Here is a 24,973-nt window from a genome sequence, read left to right on the forward strand (position 1 = left end):
GCAAGGGGAGACAAAAACGGCGTTCGAGCCACAGTCTGGGGAGGCGCGGTGGGAACAGGCGTCTGATTTGCTCCACGAAATAGCCGTGCAACCGTGGGCCGGCGCTCAGCACGTCACCCAGAAGATGCGCTTAGCGAAGCTGGTGTGCTGTCTGTGTCCCAAAAGAGGCCTGACAAGAGCAGATGTGGACGTGGGTGTGTAATGGTGGGTGGCCACTGCATTCTCGTCGCCGGGCCTTGGCTCCAGAAGGTTGTCGTGTTGGCAGTGCCATGTGAGTTGTATCACGGTGCGTGGACACGCCGCAGCCGCTTAACCCTGAGCGCCTGGTGACAGCGTGGAGTCGAGCAGCGTGAATACACAGATCTAACGTCTGGAGATCTGAGAGATGGTGGAGTCGCTAGTCAGGCTTGGGGGGTGGGCTGTCCGATCCCCCCGTGTTCAGACTAGAGGGCCCGCGGAGGAGGGCTCGATGGGCATATTCGACGACGTGGAGCGTGGCATATATATCTGACGGCATTGGAGCTTCAGAAGCCGTCCTGACGCGCATAGCCATATTCATGACCGTCACCCAGCCCTGCCCTGCAGCCCAGCCCAACTCTCCCGCAGCCAATACCCGACTGTGACTTGCCAGAAGCAACCCCACAATTAGCCTGGACGTACCTCTGTCGCATGCAGCGCCTGGATAGCCAGGTCGAGCGCCGAACGCGACCCAGTCAGCCTGCGAAGCGAAGAGCCTAGCCAGTCAGCCCCTGGGCCCTGGACTTGACTGCTGCATTCTGCCTGAGCCTATGCTTCGGCCTAGTCGCCTCCCCCACGCCAGACAAGCCTATACCTTGCGCCCCAACGCCTCTCTACAACTACACCAGCCGACCATTTCGTCGCAGACGCAACTGCCCCAAGAACCTGCCTCGGCGGCCCCGCTGCACTGGCTATCAGGCGGATAGCGGGCGTCGATGGCCAGCATGCACAACTGGCCCGCGCCACACTCCACCACACATCCCACAACGCCGCCGCACGCCCACCCGCCCGCTGGAGACTGGCCGCACTCACCCAGCGCACTGGCTGCTGCTGTGACGCTAGCGACCCTCTCCGACAACAGACCGCCCGATGACGACGAGGACGACGGCGACGACGATGACGATGGTGGGGGGATATCGCTAGAGGACTACCAGCATTTCATGGAAGCCATGCCCGAGTCGCATCAGGCAGGAGCAAACAGCGACGATGGGGACCCCTCGCTGGATGAGGGAGGCACGATAGAAGACATGTTTGGCTTCGGGCCAGTCCATCCATCCTATGTCACATACAACGCTTTCGACATGTTTGCAGGCTCCAGCATACCTCAGCACCACACATCCACTACACACTTCATTGCGCCGGTCACCATAGCAGGCAACCTGCCATACGGTACTGACCTATTACTTGAGCCACCGCCAACACTCAACGAACCGCACCTGAGTATACAGGACCGGGCGGCCTTTTGCCCCATTACGTCCTACTTCCACCGCTTCTACGGGCAGTGGAAGCCCGGTGTTGTGCCTGGTCTGGATCTCATCCAGCTGCCAGATTTCATTACCCGAGAAGATCTCAAGGGTGATGAGTACGATTACCAGGGAATAGATTGGACCGCCCGGAAGACTACTAGGGCTTCGGTACGGAGAGCAAGGTCGCAACATGAGCGTCAGCGGGTGTCTCATAGTGTGAAGCAGGTTCGCAAGGTATGCATAGTACGAAGAAGTGTTTTCTTGCTCCAGCTACTCCACACCCTGAAGAGATTACTGTGTTCTACAGGACCGAATGATGGAGAACACGTACATCCCTCCAGGGTGTGGTATTCTTGGGGGACAAACGAGCTTCTTTATGTCTTATGAGGTTCACTGGCTAACTCATCACAGCACGTCCATTCAACACCCAACACAGACAGCTTCTTCCAGTTCCGAAGGATCAATACCAGCCCCCGTGCCTTTGTACCTCACTTCCAGCTGCGGAATGTTCTGACGGCCACATCTCGCAATGACGTCTACTACGCAAAAGGCCATCAAGTTCTCCACACAGACGCTGAAGGCACATCCGAAGACGCCGTCGTTGACCTGAGCAAACACCTGGCTCCCGATGCATCGATCACCACTATCGCTTCCCACGGCGACGTACTCATCGCCGGTGCTTTCGAAGGCGAGTACGCCATCACCAACCTCTCCTCAACCCACGGCTCGCCCTGCACGTTCGGCCGCACCACCGACTTTGCGACCGACACGAAATCACGCATAGTTAATCACATGCACCTCTTCCCCTCACGGCGAACCTACACCCCACAAGCCGTCCTCTGTTCCAACGACCACCGACTCCGCGTGCTCGACTGCGGCACCAACACCTTCATCCACTCGTTCCTCTACCCCGCAGCCGTCAACTGCTCGGCTACCAGTCCAAATGGACGTATGCGCGTCGTCGTCGGCGATTTCCAAGAAACACTCATCACAAACGCCGAAACCGGCCAGCCCTTCGAAACGCTAAACTCGCACACCGACGATGCATTCGCCTGTGCCTGGGCCGACGACGGCATCCACGTCGCGACCGCCGCCCAGGACTCCACCATCGTCGTCTGGGACGCGCGCTACTGGGAGAAGCCCCTCGCCGTCATGAAGAGCGAACTCAGCGTTCCGCGCTCCCTCCACTTCTCGCCCATCGGCTCCGGCCCGCGTGTTCTCGTTGCCGCCGAAGCAGATGACTTTATCAACATCATCAACGCGCAGACGTGGGAGTCGAAGCAAACGTTAGATTTCTTTGGCCCCGCGGGTGGTGTGTCGTTTACGCCTGATGGCCAGTCTCTTTTCATTGCGAATGGCGAGAGGAGGTTCGGCGGTATCATCGAGCTTGAACGCACAGGATGGGCGGATAAGACAGGGAGGAGGGGTAGTTTCGATGACGAGATCCGTGATGAGATTGTCGTCGATTGGGTAGGTGATGAGGCTCTTGATAGCGATGGAAGGGTTCTAGCAGGGGATGTGGCTAGAAGGAGAAGGCATGTGGACTTGAGTGATGTTATCGTATAACGTCGCTTTGTAGATGTGAACCAGCTATTTGGTACCTTGGGTGGGAAAGAATCTTTTGGCGTTTTTCTTTATGCAGAGATGGATGGATGGACTGGGAAGATACCACGGATTGGGCGGTCATTGGGCGGTCATGGTTGGGTATTTAATCTAGCATCGTAATTATCACCAGCATCTTACACTCGTGTTGGCCAGCTGAGCAGTTCAACTTACTCATGAGAACCTGATGACGGGCCTGTGAGTTCGATGAATGCACAACTGCTTGCTTGATCAATGTGGTATCATTATTCTTTTTTTGCAAGGTAAATTCCTCCAAGATACACATGCTCAGTTGCATCATCGGCCAGCCTTGCCACATTCCGTGCCTAGCAAATCCCCTTCTCTCGTATTCGCCGCAACGCCTTGGATTTCGATTTTGCTGATTGACCCACATAACGCCATCAAATGCATTGTTTGTGTTTTGTCCTTCTTAATAGGAAGCTTAGACGAGCAGAACAGCGTTCAAGCAACCGTCATTTTCGGGGTTATCTTAGAGGTACGAAGTCAGCTATGTCTCACATGCACTTCGTACAGTCAGAACTTACTAGTAATTTGCGCGTAACGACCCCAAACTACCTTTCCTCCAGCGGTCACAAGACCGAGTTCAGATACGTTGACTTCGATAATAGTTCCCTTGGTTAGAACGCCGAGTTGGGTGTACATGGGCTGACGAAGTCAGTATATGTCTCACATGCAATTCGTACAGTCAGAACTTACCTGTTGGGGATTCTTCTTTACTGAAATAATCGGCAATTGAACCGTGACGTTCAGCTCAGGATGCGTCACGTTGGCCTTCTTGTAACGCAGACCCATAGGCCTAATGAAACGCTCGTATTTGACGGGGCGACGGGTGAAACCTGGTCCAACGAATGTGGGTTTGGTGATCATACGCTTCCAGCTCTTCTTCTTAGTCTTCTTTCCGGTCTTGACGACTGAGAACATCTCTTCCTCAGAGATACCCTTGACCTTTGGTAGGGGGACAGAGAAGCGTGCTGCCTTCTCGTTGCGCTTCTGTTTGATTGCTGAGGACAGGGCCTTTGCGTTCTTCTCGTTGCTACGGTCTAGGAGGTAGGCGGGCAGGGCGTCGGTGGCAGGTTCGGGTGCCTCGTTGGATTTGACGTCTTCAAGGTGTCAGTGTATGCCTCATGCCAGTGTGTACAGGAACACTCACTCCTCTCCTCGTGTGCGCGGATCTTCTGCTTCATCTGAATCTTCTCCTTGCGACGCTTCTCAGCGTACAACTTGGCCCTCAGTCCACGGAAGTTTTGCGCCTTCTTCGAGGCATTGTGCCCTTCACGGGCAATCTTCTTCCGTTGACGCTCGTCATGATCGAAGCGCTTTCCGTGCCTGGTAAGAGTTAGCTATGTGTTCTTGGTGTTGAGATGTGAAGCGCAAAGCGCGAATCGCGACGCAGGATTGGTGCTGAGGAAGGCGATGCGAGGTGCGAGGTGCGAGGTGCGAGATGCGAGATGCGAGATGCGAGATGCAGGATCGGTTTAGACGTACTGCTTCGTAAAGCGCTCGATGTACTCGTTCTGAGGCATGGCGACTGACTACCGCTGTGTATGCTGTAAGGGTGGTGGTAGTGGAGTGGAGTCTCTTCCACCAGCCGCCTTGCCTCCAAAAAGTTCGGCACTAGCCCCCACTAGCGTGATGCGGGATTCTTCATCGGACTCCCGCAACACCAAAGATACTGATCTCAGCAGCCTCCCAGCCATTGCATCCCACAAACCCCAGTAATGGCTCTCTTCGCTCGCTCCGCACGCCATGCGCTCTTCGAATCGAGAACGCTAATCCAACCGACGATCCGCCGCGCAGGCATAACAACCGTATCGCACAACCTCGACACATCGAATACGCCCGAACCGCTCATTCAGTCCGGCCACCGCATATCAGATGAAGCCAAAGAGCGCGCTCAAACACCACAGCCTCTCCCCAAAGACGCCCCAGCCCCCGCTTCCACAAACGACATCAAAGCCTCACCAAACGCCCGCTCAGACATCCTCTCGCAAACCCTCACACCCTCCATCCGCAAGCTCCTTCCTCTCCTACAATCGCAGCCGGCACATTACATAACCGCACATTTGCATGGCCGCCCATATCTTCTCACTCGCGGAGACACGCTTCGCCTCCCCTTCCAAATGCCACATGTACGCCCAGGCGACGTCCTGCGTTTAAACCGCGCTACACACATTGGATCGCGCGACTACACTTTAAAAGCCCCGGAGCCTGTCAAGGGAAACGCAGACCGTGGGAAGAAGGTGTTTTATCTGGACGAGCGGTTATTCACATGCAGAGCGCGGGTTGTGGGTGTGGAGACTGAGCCGTTAAGGGTAGAGGAGAAGACCAAGAGGAGACGGAGACATGTCAAGCATGTTATGAGCAAACAGTACTTCACAGTCTTGAAAATTAGTGATTTGGAGGTTAAGAGTCTGGAGGAGTATGAGGCTGTGTTGGGGCAACAGGGCAAGGAGAGTGTACAATAGTGGTGGCGTCGAGAGGCGGGATGCGTCTTTGATTGTATCATATGTACGGATAACACGAGCATGTCAGCCTCGGGGCTGTTACGTGAATGCGATATCTCAGGAATGGAAGTACGATATCATGCTCGTATTCATGTCTAAGTGTACATTGGGTATATGCGATCCCGGACGCCGTTTATGCTTTGCCTACTCATCATCGCTGCTAGTAATATCGATCCGACACTAGTGTACCACCTGCGCTGCATAGAAGTCGGGATATTGGTTCTGGATCATCGACGTGACCTTCTCCACCTCCTCTGCCAGGCCTGTGACGTTGGCATCCCACTTCCGTAGCTCTTTGCCGACAACGCGCTCTGCGTGCCCTGTCTTACGCTCACCACTGGCCTCGCCCTCGAAGAAAACGTATCGGTCGATCTGGTCGATGTAACCGGCAAGTCGGCCTTGCTCCAACATCTTTGCCGCGTAGTCCTCGGCCTTCTCAGCGTCAATGCCCAGTAGTTCACCCAGCTGATCAAATCCGATGTTGTTGTAGAGCTTCGATGCGCCAAGCAAGTTGTGTTCCAAGATAGCCTTGTCAAGCACAGTCAAGCCATCAGCGGCCCGGGCGAGATGGTGGGGTTCGAGCTTGGCGGAGAAGGCGTTGATCTCGGCAGGTGTGAGGAGACGGTTCAGGAAGATCTTCTCGAGAATGGCGTAGTCGTCGGCGGAACTGGCTCGGTCGTCCTTGTACAGCTTGGCCAACATCTTACCTCGTTGCGGACCAGCAGGAGCGAGGACTGCACAGATAATTGCTTTCCCAAGAAAGTTGTCGCGCTCTTCAGCGTCCACAACTGGCTCGTTACTCAAAGTGTAGTATCCCTGGGCAGCATCAAGGAAGGACCGTTGCGAGTCGAGAATGCGGGCTTGACTCAATTGGAACATGACCTTGGTAGCCTTGTCTTGTACGTTGAAGATGATGTTCTTGATCTTGTTCAGATGTGTGAAGGCGCTTGTTGGATCGTCTTCCTCCAGGTAACACCGCACTATCCGGATCCAGACCTGGGCCTTGTCATCCGCGGAGACAGACTTTTGTGTTGACTCAAGGTTTATGGTCGCGAGCGTCTGCGCTGACCGTCTGAAGTCATCGTTCTGTTCGAACGCATCCGCCAGAGCATGCTTGATCTGAGTGTCCTGCTCCTCATACTGGCCCGCGCCCTTGGACTGTAATAGTGTGATGACCTTCTCTCCAACTTCAATCCTGGCGTCGGGTTCCTTGACCGTGCGGAACGCATCTACGAAAGCAGCGAGGAGTGGCCGCAGAACGACTATGCCGAGCGAGTCATCGAGGAGAGTTTGTGCGTATGCGTTCAGATCGGCGGCGACATTGGTGGATGATTCTATGATCTGCTGGAGGAGAGCAGTGTACTGAGAGGGCTTTTCGCTGGCCGGTGCCGCCTCAATCTGCTGTAAAGCCGAGGTGACAGCTTGTGAAGCCATTGCGAGGGGTTTGGATGAGCTGGGTTGGTTGAGAAGACGTTTAGGGCTCGACCCGAGTGGATATACGAGAATGAATGGCGAGGACAAAGGGATCACTCTGTAGCTGCAAACGAGATTCGGTCGTACCTGTTGGTTGTTGATAGGCAGCAGACGTGGGGCAAGCGCGACCTCTCCAGAGCTGCATTATCGATAAGCGCTTGGCACGCTAGTGCGGAAGCGCGTCGGGGAAGAGCGCGCCCCAGTCAGTCGATCTTTCATCATCACTACCAACTCACCCCAGGCAACAACACACACACACTCGCTACCATGAACGGCATCAAGACAGAAGCTGGAATCAAGGCGGAAGGCGACATAGGTTTCATGGACGATGACTTCTACGAGGACACCGGCGAGATGAGCATCAATAAGGACAATCCTCAACAGGATGTCTGGCTCACGCGTATTCCAGACTGGCTCTACGAGGCAGTGTCTAAGTGGGAAAACGTCGCCGACGGCAACGACAACGATCAGATACAGATCGGCGAAGTCCTCGCATTCGCTACGACGAGCGGCATCGACAAGGACAAGCCTATGCGCGTCTTCCTCGACGATCGTTGGCGCGCAAAGTCCAACTTACCCTCCGCCTTCCAGCTCGATCCTGCAGCCGCTTCCGAAGCGCAACTGGGTAACACATACATCTTTACAGAGAAGGATCTGCCAGGGTTCAAGGGACAAGGCTTCGGCTATGGGAGAGGCCACGGAGGCTATGGTGGTGGTGTACAAGATCCGAATGCGCGCGTCCAAAAACGGAGCAAGTACAAGAAGGCGATCCCCAAACAGACTGCCCTCGTCGGCCACGCGACACGGCAGTATAACGCGAATCCTCTCGAAACCAAAGAGTTCAAGGACTTCAGCGCCGCGCGCATCAAGCAAGCCATTCAAGGCTCCTACACCACCACCATCATCACGAAAGACACCGAAGTCTCTGACGTCAACAACTCCATCACCCTCAACAACCGCTTCAAGAACTTCATCAAGCCCACGACCAAAGCCAAGTCACAGCAGAACAAGGCGGCTCGTATGGCTCGTTCCGACCTCATCGACGTACTGCACCAGCTGTTCGACGAATACCAGTACTGGCCGATGAAGGCTATCAAGCAGCGCACAAAACAACCAGAGCAGTATCTCAAGGAGGTGCTTGGCGACATTGCGCTGCTTGTCAAGTCTGGGCCCTTTGCGAGCAACTGGAAGCGGCAGGCTGTCTTTGACAACCAGCGCGATACCAGTAAGCAGGCAGAGGCAGCTGCGCCAGAGGGTCCCGGTGATGGCGACTCAGAGGGCGAGGACGAGATGGAGGATGTAGTTTAGAAGACTGTGGTGGGAAGGGGTGGTTGATCAAATTGTTGCGTTGGCGATACCCAGTCCGTGAAGGAACATGCACGGCGCCATAGAAAGGAGCTTCATCATTTCCAGGTTTATTATACTGCATGCTCCCTCGAGAATGAACAGTATTAATGTGTTGCAGCATGTCAATGTACAACAGCGTATGTGATCAGAGTGTGAGGTCCTATCAACTGATCGTCGTGGCAATGACGGCATCTTAGCGACTAACGTCCATGACTCGAGCGGACCTGGCCGACCCGCTCATCTCACAATCTAACAGTCATTCCGACTCCGCCTTCTAACTCTGTCGCTTTTCAATCTGTACATATGTTATCCTTTTGATACACTTTCTTCATTGTTGACATACGCTCGAGCTTCCAATTGCTCGCACAAAGAAGTGGCGAAAAACTTTGCATGACCTCCATCCTCCTGGAATTGCACGCCAAAAAGGTGTCATGACACCACGAAAGCAAGAGCAGAGCCACTGGTTGGACAAATACGCATCAAACTATGCCGAGTGGAAGCTGTCAGAAGATGCAGATGGCACCCAGCTGTTCAAGCGTCCTCTCGGGCTAGTGGAGACTTCTTTTGACTCTGATGGCGCGTATTACGGTGGCCGGGCAGGTATGTAGGATGTTTAGAATATGTTATACTCATTTCTCAATTGCCTAAAGAGAGGTACCCTTGTCATATCGAGCATGGTTGAAACGCGACTGACCGTATGACAGATATGACGGCCCTCTTCACATTAGCAGTCCAACACAAGCTCTCGAAGTCAGAGCTGAGGCGCAAGATAGCGCTTGCCTGGACTTCTCTTCGCCTTCAGCACCCTTTGCTCCTGTCTCGACTGATCGATGATCAAGAAACAGGAAGACGAGCCTTTGCCGTTGATGTACCCTGTTCTCAAGATTCTGCCATTCAAGATGTCGAGAAGAGCATTGTTTGGATCGAAGAAGCGTACGAGGAAGTCAACGAGAAAGATCTGTACCACCACGCCTACAACGTAACTCGCATCATTGAACCCACGAAGTGCCTATCAAAGTTCCATGTCTTACCTTTGCGACAACTCCCAGACGGGACATATGAGCTACACTTCCTCATTGTGATCGCGCACCAGATATCCGATGGTCTATCCGCGTACAGCTGGTTCAGCCATTTCATTCGCATCTTCAACCAAACATCCCAAGATATCCTAGCAGACATCGAGTCCCTCCGAATGCCAGAAAAGATCAAAACAGTCCTGCCAGCCGCCCAGGAAGACCTATACCCACCGATTGCAGGCAACAAAGCGAGACAGCGCTGGTTCTGGGCGCTCATCAGAGTGTTGCGGCACGTGAAGAAAGGAGGACTACCACCCACCTTTACGAATCCGCTGCGGAGAGAGAAGAGGTTAGAGGAGCCAGTACCACTCGAACCCAAGTTCAACAAGATATTCGACTATAGCCCTTCAACCCGCCCTCCAATGTCATGTGGCCATGTCTCCGCATCCCTTTCGCCCGCCGCCTCAGCACGCCTCATATCCCTATGCCGCTCCACAAACGTCAGTATAGGAGCTGGATGTTTCGCCCTCGCAGGCCTAGCAATGATGGCAATCCACGAAAAGCAATCTCCATCAACCAACCACCCACCATTCACAGCCTCCTTCCCGCTAAACCCACGAGCCTTCTTTGTAAACCCACCACCGCCCGACTCATGCATGCTCGCCTTTAGCGAGGGCATAGTAATGCCCTTTTTATCCTCCGACCTACCCGTAGAAGGACGCTTCAAGCTAGTAGCGAAGCACGCGAACCGCGAGTTACGTGTCTACCAGAAACGTCTAAAGGGAAAGGGAAAGACAGGTACAGCAGGTATACTAGATAAAGGCTCACCAGGCCGCCTCCTCGCAACAGGCTACGTCGCTCAGATCGAACGCGTTGAAGCGAAACTCCCGCCCTCGCGTCGCTCACCTTCTTTCCAAAATCCACAAGGCTCTCTAGCACCTAGCACAGCAGGCTTCGGAGCGACATGCGGTGTCTCTTCCATTGGACCTCTGGCCGCGTTCTTCAAGCGCGGGACGTACGATGTGAAGGATCTGGGAGAGAAGGACTTTGCGGCTGATTTCCGGGATGTGAAGATTGGGGTTAGAGCGAGGGAGAACGAGTTTCTGGTTGGCAGCTCGACTAGTGCGGAGGGTATTGTGGGGTTCGGCGTTAGCTATGATCTCAACGCTATTAGTGCTGAGGCGGCTGAGGTGTGGAGGGAGACTATCGAGGGGCTGTTGGAGGGGAGGGAGGTGGCGAAGTTGTAGATAATCGATGAGTTGGCTACTAGTGGTAAGAGAAACGGAGGGGTCACAACTACTAAGAAAGTGTGCTCTAAGATGAGAGAAGAGCATGTTTTAGATAGCACCGACTCATTACTTGTTGCTGGAGCTGGAGATAGAACTGCGTAAATCCTTCCACTATGCAAAGCTCTTCTGGGGATTCTATGACTGAAACCCATACCACGCCCACATGTCCGCATACATTGAAGTCTCTATGCTGCGAATCAAGACCTCATCGTCCCATTCTATCCGCCAATCCCTTTGACTCCAGTCTTTCACCTTCAAAGACATAAGATCCGCATCCCACAAGTCGCCTACAGATCCTGTGAATCGTATGTTTGACGTTCCATTCACCATCTTGCGGACAGTTTCCGGCAAGCCTGCCGGTAGGTGCCATGGTAACGGAAAGGTATCGTATCTTCCATTTTCCTGGAGCCATGAGGTAGGCTGCACTCCGTTTTGTCGGGCTTGTTCGAGCATGGCTTCCTGCAAGGCTGCGGCATACTTGATGGTGTCGAATGCTTGAGCGGCTTCGTTCGTGCTACCATCTATGATGAGTTGGTACGCACCGGCAGGCATGCCGTAGGTGGGAAGCGACATAGTCTCCTCGATCCATGGAATGATCGCTGTCAAGCATTGGCCGCCTGTTATGTACGGCCGCCTACGGGGCTTTTCCGTCATTCTTGGAAGCAGACTATCAAAAAGTCCGATATGTTGTGATATGCGTAAGGTGGGGGAGCTACGACAGAATGGTATCAACCCTCGTGAATGACATGCAGCACGATTTAGAGATACGCGATCTTCCTTCAAGACGATCTTGCGGAGATTCAGCCACTGCTTTGGCGGGAGGCTTTGTACTGGAGATAAGGTCAGCAAACAAGGAACACAACGTGAAATACGGGTATTGCGTGTATGTCGATCCACCTACGATGACGGGAACGAGACATGAGAAAGCTTCACTTACAGTAGTCGATTGCTACAGCTGCAGCAGAGAAGTAGTATTTAGTGTTCTCCTTGCAATAGTAGTCCACATCGCAGTCCATGTGATAAGGTGGTTGATGATCACTGGTCAAGTAGAGCATCGCTTCCATCTGAAGTAAATCTTTGTCGTGGGGTACCCACCATGGATCAGGCGTCCAGGAAAGTATCTCACTGTGACATCCTTGGATGAACAGATTGCAGCGTTCCAGATTGCGCTCGATAGGACATATTCCGGGACCGAAAACCTTGTCCGTGAGCCGCGCGAACTTGTCGGGATCGCGTCTATCTGCAAGGACCAATGCAAATCGCAAGGCATTGACAAACGTTTCACTGACTGTATCGTTCTCCAGGATGATAGGCATCTCGAGTCTCAATTTGTCGAATTGCCGAGCGACCGCTTCTTGTAGGATGTTGCCAAAAAATGTGCCCATGTATGGATGACGCGCATCAATATCGACGAAGTCTGAAGGGTGTAGTAACTCGGCGACACAGACGAGCATTCGTTGCCTCTGAGTTTGAACCAGCCTGGTCACTGGAGCGCGGCGTCATTAGTGAGATTCTGGGCTGATGATAGCACGGTACCGTACTTACAGTAGTGGAAGCGAGCGGCCTTGGAATGCAACTCTTCGAATTTTGATCCATCATACGCAGAGCGCCTTGTGCTAAACTCGGCTTTTTGAAAAGCGATTTGTCCCATCTCTCTTGCCGCAATCTTACAAGTCGCTAGCAAGCCAAGGTTTTCTGTGCGCGCAGATGCATCCCGATAGCGCAACTTATGCGTGTCTTTATTGTACTCGTATGATCGCCTACCACTTGCATAGTATTCGTAGATTTCGTCGCGGAGTTCTCGAGGGAGGCGAAACAGAGGAGATTGTAACTGCGTCGAGTAGGTGTTCTCCGCCGCGGGCGTAAACGCCGATGGATGTTCACTCCACTGGGTAGAATTGCTTGTCGTCATATTTGAGAAGGCAGATAGCATACAGGCAATGCGTGACGATTGTAGTAACGCGGTTTAAGGAATTTTATATAGTTGGAGATGACTCTTTCTCTTTTGGAACTCCGTGGATGGTTACACTCGACATACTCACTAGCGGTTCGCGCTGGCTGGGAGAACCAGGGACGCAGTAGTGGTGACTCATTTGCAGCACTGCATCCGTCCGTTGATCGACCAACAAGACTCGTCGGGTAACATTACAAGTTGAACCAACATAATCTGTTAAGACACAGAGGCGCAGGAATGGTGAGTCAGTAGCAGGCGTGGTAACGGCGAACCGGTCATACTGTGAACCTTGGAAGCTATGAAACTTTGACTCATACTTTTCGAACAGTGTGCATCATAGTAACACGAGAAAGATACGCATTTGCGACCAGCGAGGGATGTTCTCTGGCTTCGTAGATGAATGCTAGAGACGTGGGCGTCATCCGCTCAGGGATATTGACTTTGGTTAGCGTATGCCAGGATTGATGACGTAACGCGTAGCTAACAAGGGTTGTCGCGGAAGTCATTTGCACCATGATATAGTGTACATTCATCCTCATATCTATCGCATAATCAGAATTCTGTTTGAATCTCATTCGATTCAACGCGCCATATATCAAGTTATGTGTCTCTTGACTGTACTCGGCTCTACCCAGTTACTCAGGCATTACGAGTACCTACCTAGGTAGGTAGCACAAATACTCGATGTCTAACTTCACAATGCAGTTTCCCCTACCTCCCGAGGCCCTCTTCTCTGTCTTTCGCGCTCGAGCCTGAGGGTCTTTTCGCCCGAAGACCTCTCAGTGGTTTCTGAGGAAACGCCTCACTCTTAGAAATAACAACGCCTGGCAAACGCATATTTATCCGTCGGATCAGATCCTCGTTCCACCGGCCATGGCTGTCCCATATCTCAATTATTTCTAAGCCCCTTAAAGAGGCCATGTCGTCCTCTAGTCCCATGACTATACTCCCCACAGCTGTCCTAAGTTGCACCCTCTTAATAGCCTGTAGTTGCTTCTGGCCGGTATGATGAAGTAGCTTCCATGCATTGGAACTAAAACCCGTTATAGCAAAGACGTTTAGAGTGTAGGGCAGCATAGCGGTCTCTGTGTTGATCTGCGAGCAGCTTCCAAGGAGGGAGAGAAGATGTCGCTTGGGGCCGGCTCGGTCCCTCATCGCTGTTCCTATCATCTCTATCGGATGATTCATACGTAACACATACTCGTAGATGATGTTACGAAGCTCAGGTGGAAGACGGAGGAGAGGGGAGTTTGCCTGGTTTTCTTGGGTTCTGTCAGACTGTAAGTAAAATGTAGCGGATGTGCGAACTTTTGAACTCACCGACGTATGCGCTCAGCATGCGAAGTACTCAGGCGGTTTATGTCCTGAAGTTCTTCTGAATCCTCCATGAAAACTCCGTTGGTTTGATTTGGTTGGTTGAGTCTATTGGATGTATTGATTGCCGACCAAGGTATGGTAAGGTGTTCTCGATGAAGGTAGAAGGCAGAAGACTGGCAGATTAATAGGTAAATGAAGGAGCTGGACTAGGTGTGCACGGACTTATGACATTTACAAGCAATGTACGATCGCATGAAATGACATAACACACTAGTCTACCGGAATGCGCGAGGTAAGCCCACCTCACCGAACGCAGTCAAGATGATTGACCTGACTCTCCGACCAGTGTTATGACCACCGCAGAGGTTCCAATGTGTATGGCGACACAAATATAACCTCGATATCACCTGCCTGGCCTTTTGCAACTGCAGCTTCCGCTTCTTTCACACGAGCAAACTCCTTCTTGGTGCTCCATAGACCCCTAAGCTCTCCCATATACAGTTTCTTCAACCCCTTGCATCTACCCAGGCTCTTAAGCACCATCTTCAGAGCCTCGCTTCCACTCTGAAACGCGCCCCAACTTATATCAACCATAATCATCGTCATGGCTTCGAGCTGAGCATGTTTGCGTGAAGCGACAAAGCGATCGAGTTCAAAGACGTTGTTAAAGGAAAACAAGTTCTCGGAGTATACTAGAGTAGCTGTTTCGGAGTAAATCTGACGACAGACGCGCGGTAGGGCGATGTTGGCAGGTGTTGACCGGAAGACGTCGTTATCGCTGTTGAGGTGGCGCCATTCGCGGGTGCTTCCGTGCCTAAACATGGGTGTACGAAGTCAGTGAATGTCTCACATCGTAAAGTAATATCTCTTACCAACGGTGTATATACCGGCCGCCTCCCAAAGCATACCTGAAGATCTTGTTTCGAATTTCGGCGGGAAGACGGAGAAGGGGAGACTGTTGCGTGTTGGACTTGACGCTTTGGGTACTATCAGTTGTATGCAACTCTTCTGCTTCATAAGGGCTCACATGGGGACGAGGTCTTTTGGTGTTTTCCGCAAGGAGACGAGACCGCCGCGAGTACGATAGACGCGCTTGGAAGACTCCGTGATCGATCTGGCAGGACGCTTGCGCATGTTGTAGCGCGCTTCAGGGACGGGCTGAGTAGCCTCTTCTGGGAGCTTGGGCTTGTTCATAGTCGTGGCAGTTCTAAGTTGAGACACTGAATAGTGATTCCCAAGTCAAGTCAAAAGGAGCCGAGCTGAAGTACCAAGGGGGGCTTCTTGAATACGTCAGCTGATGTCTCTAGTAGAGTGGACCATTCATCGTGCAGTAAGGCAGCCATAGCTGCAGAAGCATGTGTCAGTGCATCGGAGTGAATAGTCGCCGCACTTGCCACTGTATGTGCTCGCTCAGGCCCTTGGTCGCTTCAACTCATATTCAAAGATTGAATTCTTTCCTACTACACTTTCTCCACTACCTGAAACAATTCCCTGAACATACACCGAGCCGTTTGGTCAAAACCCCAACTAAAGTAACTCCAATCGAACGATAAGTACCACAGGCGCAAGACTAACCATGATTTCTCAAACACATAAGAAGTGTGATCAAGCAAGCGCCTTAAGTAACAAGATGCCAGCCGAAGCGCAAAAAGAGGATGGCTTATTGGATCTTTCACAAACGCCAGACAATCTTGTGACGATGTAAGTGAAGACCTCAACGATCCTCATTCCCCTCTGACAGTATCCAGTGCCCAAGACAACAGTGTGAAGTCGCCACTCCTGCGACTACCAGCCGAACTCCGCACAAAGATATGGCATTACGCACTCGGCGGTATAACCGTGTATCCCAACCTCAAACGATTGAGATATCGCAAATACGGCTCTGCATCAACGGGTCTCTTCAAAAGCAATCTAGGGCAGCTCAGCCTTCCTCGCACCTGCCGACAAATCTACTCCGAGGCTGCTCTGATCTTCTACCACGAGAACACTTTTGCTTTCCACGACTACAAAGCCTTCAAGCGTTTTCGAGATCGAATCCGAAATGCCCACTTCGCGATGATACGATCCATTTCCGTGAGGACCATTGGCGCTCTTCTGACGTTTCAAAAAGAACTCATGGAGGCTGACAGGTCTCAAGCCTCCTATCAATACTCCGAAAATCTCAAGGAAGAGTTTCTAAACTACTACGATCCTATGGAACAGGATCTGCGATGGATCATACGACTGGTAATTCCTGGTCTACTGTCAACATTTCCCAATTTACACAAAATCGTGATTGCGTGTTCTTGTCATGCGAATGGGATTCAGGGGAAATGCAGTTTTGATACTCGAGTTTCTTGGCCGCCGTTTCATAGAGAGGGAGTCGAAGTTGCGTTCCGTGAGTAGGGGCGACTCGGGACAGACTGTGGGGGCAGAACTCGATGGCTTCATGCGGAAACAACAAAGAGATCACTGTACACGCTTGGGTGATGAAGAAAATCGAGAGCGAAACGATTAGGGAGGACATGGCGGCTCAAGATTAGCTCAAAGAGCTCTCCCTCCAATACACACACTCTTCTCTTGGCTGCTCGTATCTACCCCACCCATATGCGTAATGCATCACGCCTAAGTTTTGCTGTCTCTTCACTTCGTCCATGGAAGGCCCAACTTCTTCATCTCCACCGCCAGCTGCAGAATATAATCGATACTCTCGCACTGCGTCTTCGCCTTGTGTACGTTATCGCCCCACACGTAAATGCCATGTCTCTTCACAAGAATCGCATACGAATCAGGGTATTTCTCCATCGCCTCTTCCAAGCTCTCCCTCAGGTCTTCTTCGTGGGCAGTGTTCTCAATGATGGGTATACGCAGCCGGTCATAGTAACCTAGGTTACCCTGCTTCCCCCTCCCTTTCGGTATGCCCTTGATCTGTTCGATCTCTTCGATCTCAAAGCACGCGTCTTTTCCGAAATCGCGTTCGACGAGGAGGGTCACGAGGACGGCCCATTGTGAGTGTGTATGGATGCAGCAGCCGGCGCCGCGTTCGAAGGCTGCAAGAAAGAGGGGCGTGCACGCTGAGGGTTTGAGGACCTAAAATCATCTTAGCTGTTTTTCCCATAGTTCAATCTCGCGCGATGTACCTGTGGTCTTCTCAAGTACTCCTTGCTGTTGAAGTCCATAACAAACATATCGGTAGGCTTCATGAGCTCTTTCTGTACGCCGCTGGGCGCAATGTATATCTTGTCCTCATGGCGTATGCTCGTTCCTCCGCCAGTGCCTGTCACCTGGCGGAATCTCCGTGTTAGCCATCACTCGATCGTGCCTTCATCCGCGTCCCCCCGACGCCTGGAGATCATCGTACCCAGCCCAAGCTGTAAAACTTTGCGCAGAGCGTGCAGATGTGGTTCGCGGGGTGACTTGGGTCATCGGAGTGCACGAGGGCCTCGGCATCATGTTCGCTGGAACTCATTGTGATGTTGCGCAAAGGTGTAGTTGGGGTGTGAAGTTTGGTGGATTTTCTGGAGCCCAATGACGCGACTTGCGATCGCGACTACCCCACGTGGTCCGCGCTAGTGTTCATCCCACCATCATAGTCAGGCACAATGCAGACATCAATCCAGGTAGGTCATACAAAACTCAAGGATATGGTTGAAAGAGTGTCTGTGTCTATTAATTACGAAACAGAAAACAAGGCTGTCTCATAGTCGAGATTATAGCCTGAGGTATCATCGATGTCCAACGCTCATACCACTACCAGTCCTCCAGGAAAGTCGCATGACTTGGGTATCATGTCTAGTTCGTAGTCGTGTTCTGTGCCAAAGGAGATGGCTCATGTTCCTTCTTCTTGTCCAAATGAAGTACTTCCTTAACCTTGTCGCCCAATCCCTTGCGGTCGGGTGACTGGCTGTGGCCTCCATGCTTCTCTTTATATACGTTTCCGGCTCCACCTCGCTACAATTATGTCAGTTGAGGCTGCTATTACTCATATAACATGACGTACGCCAGTGTGAAACTCGTCTTGCGGGTTGCGCTGGTTGATCTCAGGTACCATGTCTACTGAGCGACGACCTTCGTCAGACTGCGGCCCAACGCGAGGCGACTTTCCGATGTTGCCAGCTCCCCCACGGCCAGTGGAGAAATCCCCATCGAGAGAGTCGCCTTGAACGCCCTCGCGAACCATGCCTCCATCAGTGTAGACATTGGTGTCGGGGCCAATGTTGCCGGCGCCTGCGTCAGCGATCAGCTTTTCCTGTTCTTGCATATTGAAGTATCCCGCAGGGCATACCTCCGCGGCCAGTTGAGTGGATTGGTGTAGTAGTCATTCTGATGGTTTAGCTTTCGCGATGATTGTGAGAACAAGTGTTGTCTTGTTGAGATGACAAAGAATTGGTGTCAAGGATGTAGGATATGCTAGGGTGGTCGAACGGCAGGGCGAAGCGCGTTTTCAGGCTCTTATATTCACCCATCCAGTCCTACAAACAGGCCATCTCAGAGTGACGCAATGACGCAATCGCATCTCCAGGTGCTCTAATCGATTGGCGACGCGGGATGGAAGTAGTTTCCGAGTTGGAAACAGGCGCCAGCAGGCTCATGGCTGCTAGTCGTCCAACTAAGACGACGAGCCAAGGAAAGATGCGAGCATGAGGTACAAATTTCGATGGTTTTGACTCTTCTCACCGTCCCGTGGGTGTGGTTTATGCGATGGCGTGAGGTGATCTTCAATGTTCGCGCGATAAGGCCGGGTGGATTGATTCGCCCAGCGACTGACTAAGCGGGCTGTATCCCACTGCTCGACCTGGTGATTGCATTCTCACATGTCATCGCCGACATGGACACGGCTTGCTCGGAGGTCGGTGGAAGCTTTGGCGAGAGATGCGCTGCACGAGGATTGCTGGGATCTGTAGTCTTGGAGCTCTTGCCACCCCTAACGCAGGGGCAGGCGACGTGTGGTTCATCAGACTACGTCGGTACACAGATCTAGCATAGAACACACAGAAACCGCCTTTTGGCTTGTTACCTTGCACCTAAAGTTTTGATGTCCCAATCTCACATAATCGGATGATGGTTTTGATTTGGGCATGCCTTTTGGGCGAATATTGGATTACGATTATGCGGTACGAAGCGCTCTAATAATGCTGTTTATACAAAGATTGAGAATCAATAAAGGGGTATCATCATATCGAGCATCTGATACTTCAAGATCTAAGGCCTTGCTCATCACTCGGCCTGGCTTGACCTTCCTCCGCGTTTCTAGCTTGCACCTTGTCTTGGTCTGCATGCTTGGCCGGATCGAAGACATAGATTGGGAACTCGAGGAAGATGGTTCTCTTTAGAATGACGGGCAGCTTGGCGTATAGCTGTGGCGGGAAAGGGATGAGAATGCTCGTTCGGTGGAGGTATTGCTCGTACTCGGGCCATCGGTTGCCTTTCTCGTATCTCTTCTTTGCGCCAGGTCGTTCCTGCAGCGTAAGACCGGATACGAACATGAGTAGCAGAGTCAGGAAGAATGGACCGAGAATGGACGCGTACAGAGCGTCATATGCACCGCCCGAGACGTAGTTGTTTGCAGCCGGGGATAAAGCGATCGTGAAGATACCTGTCATAATCAGTTTCGGTCCAAAGAAGTTCAATGAGCAACACCTACCGAATTGGATGAGCATCTCGCCGAAGTAATTCGGGTGGCGCGTCCAAGCAAAGAACCCGACGTTGCAGACTGCGCCGTCGCTACCGTGAGCAGTACGGAACCTGTACTTCTGAACGTCGGAAACACTTTCCATGATGGAACCGATTGACCACAGGATGATGCCAGCGATATCACAACCTGTTCCAAAGTCTGGCTGATTGAATCGAGTGACTTTTGGCGAGTTCAGAATAGTGACCGGCATAGATACAGTCCAGACCCAGAACATTTGACTGTAACCCATCAGTAATGACACCCGGCTTACGTCTGTAGCTACTCACAACACCCAGAATCCGAGGAACGACCAGAACTTGTCCCTCTTATCGTCGAAACGATCATCTTTGCCAGTCTTGAGAATCCTGAAAAGAAGAAAGCCGCTCAACCTTGCCGCCCACAGCATGATAAACAGCGATACCACAATGTTGCGCGCATCGCCGCGGTTCTCGCTGCACGAAAGCGTGATAATCGCAAGAAGGATGAAGTTGGTGCCGCCGGCAAAATCAGTAAGTTTGTCGAATTTGAACGAGAAGGCGATCGCAAAGCCGATCAGCTGGTATGCAACAGTGACGAGGAAGGTGATGGCAAGATAATAGTCATCGAGGACGTGTATGGCGGCCATGATGACCTCTGGACGATCTGTTGTTGTGTGCGCGAACCTTGACAGCAGAGTTGCGCCTACATATACAGAAGCCTAGAGCTTACAGCTACGTCGCTACGTACGGAAGCCGAACGTTCCACGCTGCGCTGGCAAAATTTGGCCGACTCCGACGAGCGAGAATCGTATTCTTTGCGATGGAAGTTGGCCCCAGGGGCTGGCAAGCGTCAGGCCCAGGGTAATGACGCACGTCATCGGTCGCCAAGCCACGATTACTAGGCACGACTTTCTCCCGCGATCACCAGCCCTACGCACATGCTTCACAGCACAACGCGACTTCGCAGCTTCGCGATTGATAAGCCTTTTCTATCGCACGGCACTTGGGCGGAAATAGATCGGTAATGGAAGATCGATTTCGTTCATGCACGAGCGGAAGGAAGAAAACGCCATGTTCCACAGAGTGAAACGCCTCCGGTGTGAACCCCATCGCCTCGCGCACATCGCGTGTCAGACTACACCACCATAGCGGCTGGCCAGACGATCGTGAAGCTTGACTACCACCAAAATCGCTTTTCGCGGGCCTGTCGATCATGGGTCGCGCGTTACTGGCCTGGAACAAACCCTGATGACTAGGCTGACCCGACAATGCCATCACCGGCTGCACTACTGCGAGCTGGGACTCCATTTGAGGAACACCGTTCCGACCCTTGAGACGCACCTGAACACTGTTCGAGTAGCCGCGAAGGCTCGAAACCAGCACCACACGGTTAGAAACATGCTGAGCGGGGCTGACATGTCGGACCCGTTAAGTAGGATAGTTTTCGCCTCAGTCATGAACCTTTGAACGGTTTGGCACGCTCTCGCACTATCGGAAGCTTACATTCGTTTGCATCCGGACTATCTGTTTCCATTGTGTGTCCCTACGTTTCCGTTCCATCTTCAACTCTTCGGTCTTTCTGCTGTGCAGGTACTGAGAAGTTCTGCATGTCTGTGACATCGCCTTCGATTCTACTCCAGCTGGACTGTTGATGTACTAATTACTAATTTTCTTTCTATCGTTTCCGGTTCTCACTTCGTCAAGGATTCTACAATGGCTAGAACTCGATTGTCCTGGGTACCAGCCCTGCTGCTCATGAGTGCAGTACGTATATCATCTGCTTGTAGGGACTCTTCACTGACTGCGTATAGACGGTCACTCAGGCAGTACTTGATCTTCACAATACTCACATACGAACCGAAGTCTCGGGCAGACGTATCGACAACTTGGTATCGGGACTCGACTGGCAACGACGGGATACAGGAGCACTCAACGTACCTGCTGCCGAGCAAGCCAGTGCACTGGACAATGGAAACATCGCCGCCAGGCTTGCACAGAACGGCCTGGACGCAAACGCCTTGTTGAATGGGCTCGCGCAAGGCCAAGGACAAGGCCAAAGGAGTGGCAACGGAGACATCAACACGAATGATGTCGGCGGAGACCTCGCAAACCAGATCGCCGGTGGGGGCTCCACGAGCGTTGACGATATCCTCATTGGGCTTAATGGGCAAAAGCAGAGTCCATCGACAAACCAGACTAACAACCCGCAGCCTCAGGGCCAGAGTGGTGCGCAAGGAACGCCACAGGGTGCCGACCAAGGAGCAGCAGGTGACATCAAGTCAAGCGACATTGCTGAAGATCTTGCAAACCAGCTGGCTCCCAAACCCGGTTCTAGTCAGAGTGGCAGCGCCGATATTGCTGGAGATCTAGCGAATCAACTCGCACCAAATGGACAAGGCCAACTACCATCCCAGTCTGGAGTACCACAAAATGGTAGTAACTTTCAAACTATTCAGATAGTTCAGACTATCGTCACTCAACCCAATGGCCAGGAGATTGCAGCAACGCTTGTCGAAGCACCGCCGCAGGGCGCAGCCGAAACGACACCTCCCGCTGGAGAAGCACCAGCAGCGGCATCGCCATCAGCCCCAGCTGAAGCGACGGCAGCATCGTCACCAGCAGTCGGAGAAGCCACTGCCATATCGTCATCAACCGCCGCAAAAGCACCAGCTGAAGCATCTGCTTCATCACCGGCAGAGGCAGAGGCACCAACTACGTCGTCTTCAGCTAAAGGGGAAGCACCGGCAGAAGCAGTACCGGCAGAAGCAGCACCGGCATCGTCACCAGCCAAGGAAGAAGCATCAGCTTCGTCATCAGCTGCCGAAGAAGCCTCAGCTACATCGTCGAAAGCTGCGGCCGAGGCACCAGAGGCAGCCACTGCATCAGCATCATCTGCCGCCGCTGAGAAGCCAGCAGAGGCTCCCGCTTCGTCCAAGGCGGTAAAGACAGTTTTCCCTGCTGGAAAGTCAGCTCTGCCAAAAGTGACCCCTATTCCCTGGACGAATGCGCCTTCCCAGATGGGAGGTATGGCTGCTGGAAACTCAAGCAGCATGGGTGCTAAGGGGGCCGCTATGCCCGCTGCTGAGCCTATGCAGACAGCCAGTCTAGCGGAAAGCAAGAACTCTACTGTACGTTGTTGTTCGAGGTCTTAATGTAGTCATCGCTAACATTACCAAAGGGTTCAGCAGCCGCCATGGCACCTGCAGCTGCTGTAACTGTATCGGCTGGATCAGAGCTCGCAGCTGGCGCTCAAGGTGCTTCAAACTCTACTTCCGCCAGTACTGCAGCGATCGACTCGGCCAAGCTTACGGCCGGAGGTCTTGCTGCAACAACAACAACTGCAGTAGGCATGGCAATCACAGTCAAAGCCGATGGAAACAGTACTGCTGGAGTTGCTAGCGCTTCTGGTGGAGGTGGAGCAGCAGCCGCGGTCACAGTCGTCGCCGGGTCGGGCTCTGAAACAAATGGCACCGCTTCATCAGGTGGTGCAGCAGCCGCGGTCACCGTTGTCGCAGGCGGAGGAAGCAATGGAACCGCCGCAGGCCTCGCGGGAGCTACAACTACCACAAAAGCTGCGGCTGCAGTCACCGTCGTCGCAGGATCTGGTGGTGCGGCCGCTGCTACAGCAGCTTCTCAATGCAACTGCGCTTGCATGTGTCCGGCTGGATCTTTCCCCATGTCCGCACCACAGGCCCAGCCCTTCCAACTAGGGTCCATGAGCAGCGCGCCAACAATGAGTCAAAGTACTATGCAAACCGTCGTCGGTAGTGCGGTAACAGTTGAGGCCGGGGGTTCACCGCCCCCTGGAGCACAGCAGGCTGCTTCGACAAGCTCAAGCAGCACCGTAGCTATCGACTCGGCTACACTGACTCGGCCTGGCCTTGTCGCAGGGACTACGACGAGTGCGGCTGGAGCGGGTGTAACTATGATGGCTAGCGGATCTGCTTCTGCTTCTGCTTCTTCGGCCGCTGCAACATCATCATCTGCAAGTGTAACACCATCTGTCGAGGTATCGCTTGCATCAGCGACTTCTTCCTCTCCTTCTCTAAAAGCAACAACAAGCGCGCAGGCTCAGAGCCAAGTCGCAGCCGGTGCGCCTGCACCTACGCCCGTTGAAGAGCCTCTGCCTTTCGATATCAGCACTGTTGCGCTACAGAGTCGAGTCACGGTAAATCTCGGAAGGAGGTTGGTAAAGCCGACGCCGGAGGTTCAGGCAGCGATGTGGTGGTGGTAGATGTCTCATTTTTGACAATATACAGATGTCTATGCTTTGTTAGTTTCTATGTTATATAGTTGATTGTAGCAGTTGAGCATTGAGTGTTCCTGCGAGGTAGTAATGTTGAGAGAATACAAAGGTGTGGGTATGATCTTTCTTGTGCATTGCTGCTCGTGTCTATGGGTATCATCTGCCGTCTGTCTGGATAGAGTCAAAATGCTCCTTCCTCAGGATTCTGTCACTTCTCCACCCCCCTCCTGTACTTTTGCCTTTTTGTTCTTGGCTTGCTGGCGCTTCGAGATTGGCTTTTCCGCCTTGGTCTCGTGCAGGGGAGTGCCCTCTAAGCTCTCGCCTGGCCGCTTGCCGTTCTGGTTCTTGTTCGCTTTCCCCTTCGGATCTTGTTTGTCCTTGCCCTTAGCCGCAGAGCTTTGCGCTGGCTTCTCTCCACCATAGACAATATCTATGATGCCCTTGAAGCTTTGGCGCTTCAATCGCGCATACTCGACTACACTCCTAGGCTCCTTTGTAAGACCGTCTTTGCCTCTCTCTGTACCGAGTCCCCAGACAGAGGCCAGGTTGATGACATCACTTGGTGCGCGTATGCCTAGCACGCTCTTCGCTTCCGAACTAAATATGAGGCCCCGACCACGGGTCACGCGTATGAGCTGTGTCGCATTGCTGATCAGGTTGCGCTTTGCGGCCGGATCGCTCGACATGATACCCTGGCTGTAGCATATTTCGATCTTAATACCACGAGATATAGCTGTCCCCAGCGTAGGGAACTTGAAGTGCGACTCGAATCGCCGGGTCAGGTCGAGTGAGATTATGTCTACGTCCAGACTCTGACATGCTTGCTGGAGGGTGCGGTCGTCTGTGGGCCGCGCGGCTACGAGGTCATATTGCTGCTGAAGCTGTGGTATGCGGAAGTTGGAGGCGGAATCGGTAAGGAAGATGTTGCATCGTCGTAGGATGCGCATGCGTGGAGGGACCGGGAAGGGGAGTTTTGTGGGTACAGGCGAACTCTGGTTGAGCAGCGCATTAGCGATTGAAAAGAGGAAGGTGAAAGGGTCGCAGTTTCCTCGACGTACTATATCAGTCGGCAGTTTCCCCGAATAGGTG

At 52.8% G+C, this 24,973-nt stretch overlaps 11 protein-coding genes across 11 annotated transcripts; 5 read left to right on the plus strand and 6 right to left on the minus strand.

Moving 5' to 3' along the window:
- Positions 1 to 962: 962 nt before the first annotated feature.
- On the plus strand, positions 963 to 3,050 carry J4E92_008727 (uncharacterized protein; the record flags this gene model as incomplete). Its single annotated transcript, XM_051500078.1, has 2 exons — positions 963 to 1,718; positions 1,896 to 3,050. The coding sequence occupies 2 exons, from the start codon at positions 963 to 965 to the stop codon at positions 3,048 to 3,050; spliced, it is 1,911 nt and encodes a 636-aa protein (XP_051349776.1).
- Positions 3,051 to 3,528: 478 nt separating this feature from the next.
- Positions 3,529 to 4,630, minus strand: NSA2 (Ribosome biogenesis protein; the record flags this gene model as incomplete). Its single annotated transcript, XM_051500079.1, has 5 exons — positions 3,529 to 3,575; positions 3,632 to 3,752; positions 3,804 to 4,207; positions 4,258 to 4,433; positions 4,593 to 4,630. 5 exons carry the CDS (start codon positions 4,628 to 4,630, stop codon positions 3,529 to 3,531), a joined length of 786 nt encoding a protein of 261 aa, XP_051349777.1.
- A 195-nt stretch (positions 4,631 to 4,825) lies between these two features.
- Positions 4,826 to 5,572, plus strand: J4E92_008729 (uncharacterized protein; the record flags this gene model as incomplete). Its single annotated transcript, XM_051500080.1, has 1 exon — positions 4,826 to 5,572. The coding sequence occupies one exon, from the start codon at positions 4,826 to 4,828 to the stop codon at positions 5,570 to 5,572; it is 747 nt and encodes a 248-aa protein (XP_051349778.1).
- A 219-nt stretch (positions 5,573 to 5,791) lies between these two features.
- J4E92_008730 (uncharacterized protein) lies at positions 5,792 to 7,045 on the minus strand (the record flags this gene model as incomplete). The annotated part of the gene is made up of 1 exon (XM_051500081.1): positions 5,792 to 7,045. The coding sequence occupies one exon, from the start codon at positions 7,043 to 7,045 to the stop codon at positions 5,792 to 5,794; it is 1,254 nt and encodes a 417-aa protein (XP_051349779.1).
- Positions 7,046 to 8,862: 1,817 nt separating this feature from the next.
- J4E92_008731 (uncharacterized protein) lies at positions 8,863 to 10,694 on the plus strand (the record flags this gene model as incomplete). The annotated part of the gene is made up of 2 exons (XM_051500082.1): positions 8,863 to 9,031; positions 9,136 to 10,694. 2 exons carry the CDS (start codon positions 8,863 to 8,865, stop codon positions 10,692 to 10,694), a joined length of 1,728 nt encoding a protein of 575 aa, XP_051349780.1.
- A 4,943-nt stretch (positions 10,695 to 15,637) lies between these two features.
- J4E92_008732 (uncharacterized protein) lies at positions 15,638 to 16,529 on the plus strand (the record flags this gene model as incomplete). Its single annotated transcript, XM_051500083.1, has 3 exons — positions 15,638 to 15,708; positions 15,756 to 16,233; positions 16,422 to 16,529. The coding sequence occupies 3 exons, from the start codon at positions 15,638 to 15,640 to the stop codon at positions 16,527 to 16,529; spliced, it is 657 nt and encodes a 218-aa protein (XP_051349781.1).
- Positions 16,530 to 16,629: 100 nt separating this feature from the next.
- Positions 16,630 to 17,455, minus strand: MDE1 (Methylthioribulose-1-phosphate dehydratase; the record flags this gene model as incomplete). Its single annotated transcript, XM_051500084.1, has 3 exons — positions 16,630 to 17,076; positions 17,127 to 17,270; positions 17,348 to 17,455. 3 exons carry the CDS (start codon positions 17,453 to 17,455, stop codon positions 16,630 to 16,632), a joined length of 699 nt encoding a protein of 232 aa, XP_051349782.1.
- Positions 17,456 to 17,778: 323 nt separating this feature from the next.
- J4E92_008734 (uncharacterized protein) lies at positions 17,779 to 18,308 on the minus strand (the record flags this gene model as incomplete). The annotated part of the gene is made up of 3 exons (XM_051500085.1): positions 17,779 to 17,937; positions 17,987 to 18,213; positions 18,272 to 18,308. The coding sequence occupies 3 exons, from the start codon at positions 18,306 to 18,308 to the stop codon at positions 17,779 to 17,781; spliced, it is 423 nt and encodes a 140-aa protein (XP_051349783.1).
- Positions 18,309 to 19,181: 873 nt separating this feature from the next.
- On the minus strand, positions 19,182 to 20,285 carry J4E92_008735 (uncharacterized protein; the record flags this gene model as incomplete). Its single annotated transcript, XM_051500086.1, has 3 exons — positions 19,182 to 19,582; positions 19,631 to 19,899; positions 19,948 to 20,285. 3 exons carry the CDS (start codon positions 20,283 to 20,285, stop codon positions 19,182 to 19,184), a joined length of 1,008 nt encoding a protein of 335 aa, XP_051349784.1.
- A 1,066-nt stretch (positions 20,286 to 21,351) lies between these two features.
- On the plus strand, positions 21,352 to 22,853 carry J4E92_008736 (uncharacterized protein; the record flags this gene model as incomplete). Its single annotated transcript, XM_051500087.1, has 3 exons — positions 21,352 to 21,402; positions 21,450 to 22,766; positions 22,824 to 22,853. 3 exons carry the CDS (start codon positions 21,352 to 21,354, stop codon positions 22,851 to 22,853), a joined length of 1,398 nt encoding a protein of 465 aa, XP_051349785.1.
- A 1,228-nt stretch (positions 22,854 to 24,081) lies between these two features.
- J4E92_008737 (uncharacterized protein) lies at positions 24,082 to 24,831 on the minus strand (the record flags this gene model as incomplete). The annotated part of the gene is made up of 1 exon (XM_051500088.1): positions 24,082 to 24,831. The coding sequence occupies one exon, from the start codon at positions 24,829 to 24,831 to the stop codon at positions 24,082 to 24,084; it is 750 nt and encodes a 249-aa protein (XP_051349786.1).
- Positions 24,832 to 24,973: the final 142 nt, after the last annotated feature.

The sequence above is a fragment of the Alternaria infectoria genome, assembly GCF_024043175.1.
Source record: "Alternaria infectoria strain BMP 0036 chromosome Unknown scaffold_18, whole genome shotgun sequence".
Classification (NCBI taxonomy): Eukaryota; Fungi; Ascomycota; class Dothideomycetes; order Pleosporales; family Pleosporaceae; genus Alternaria; species Alternaria infectoria.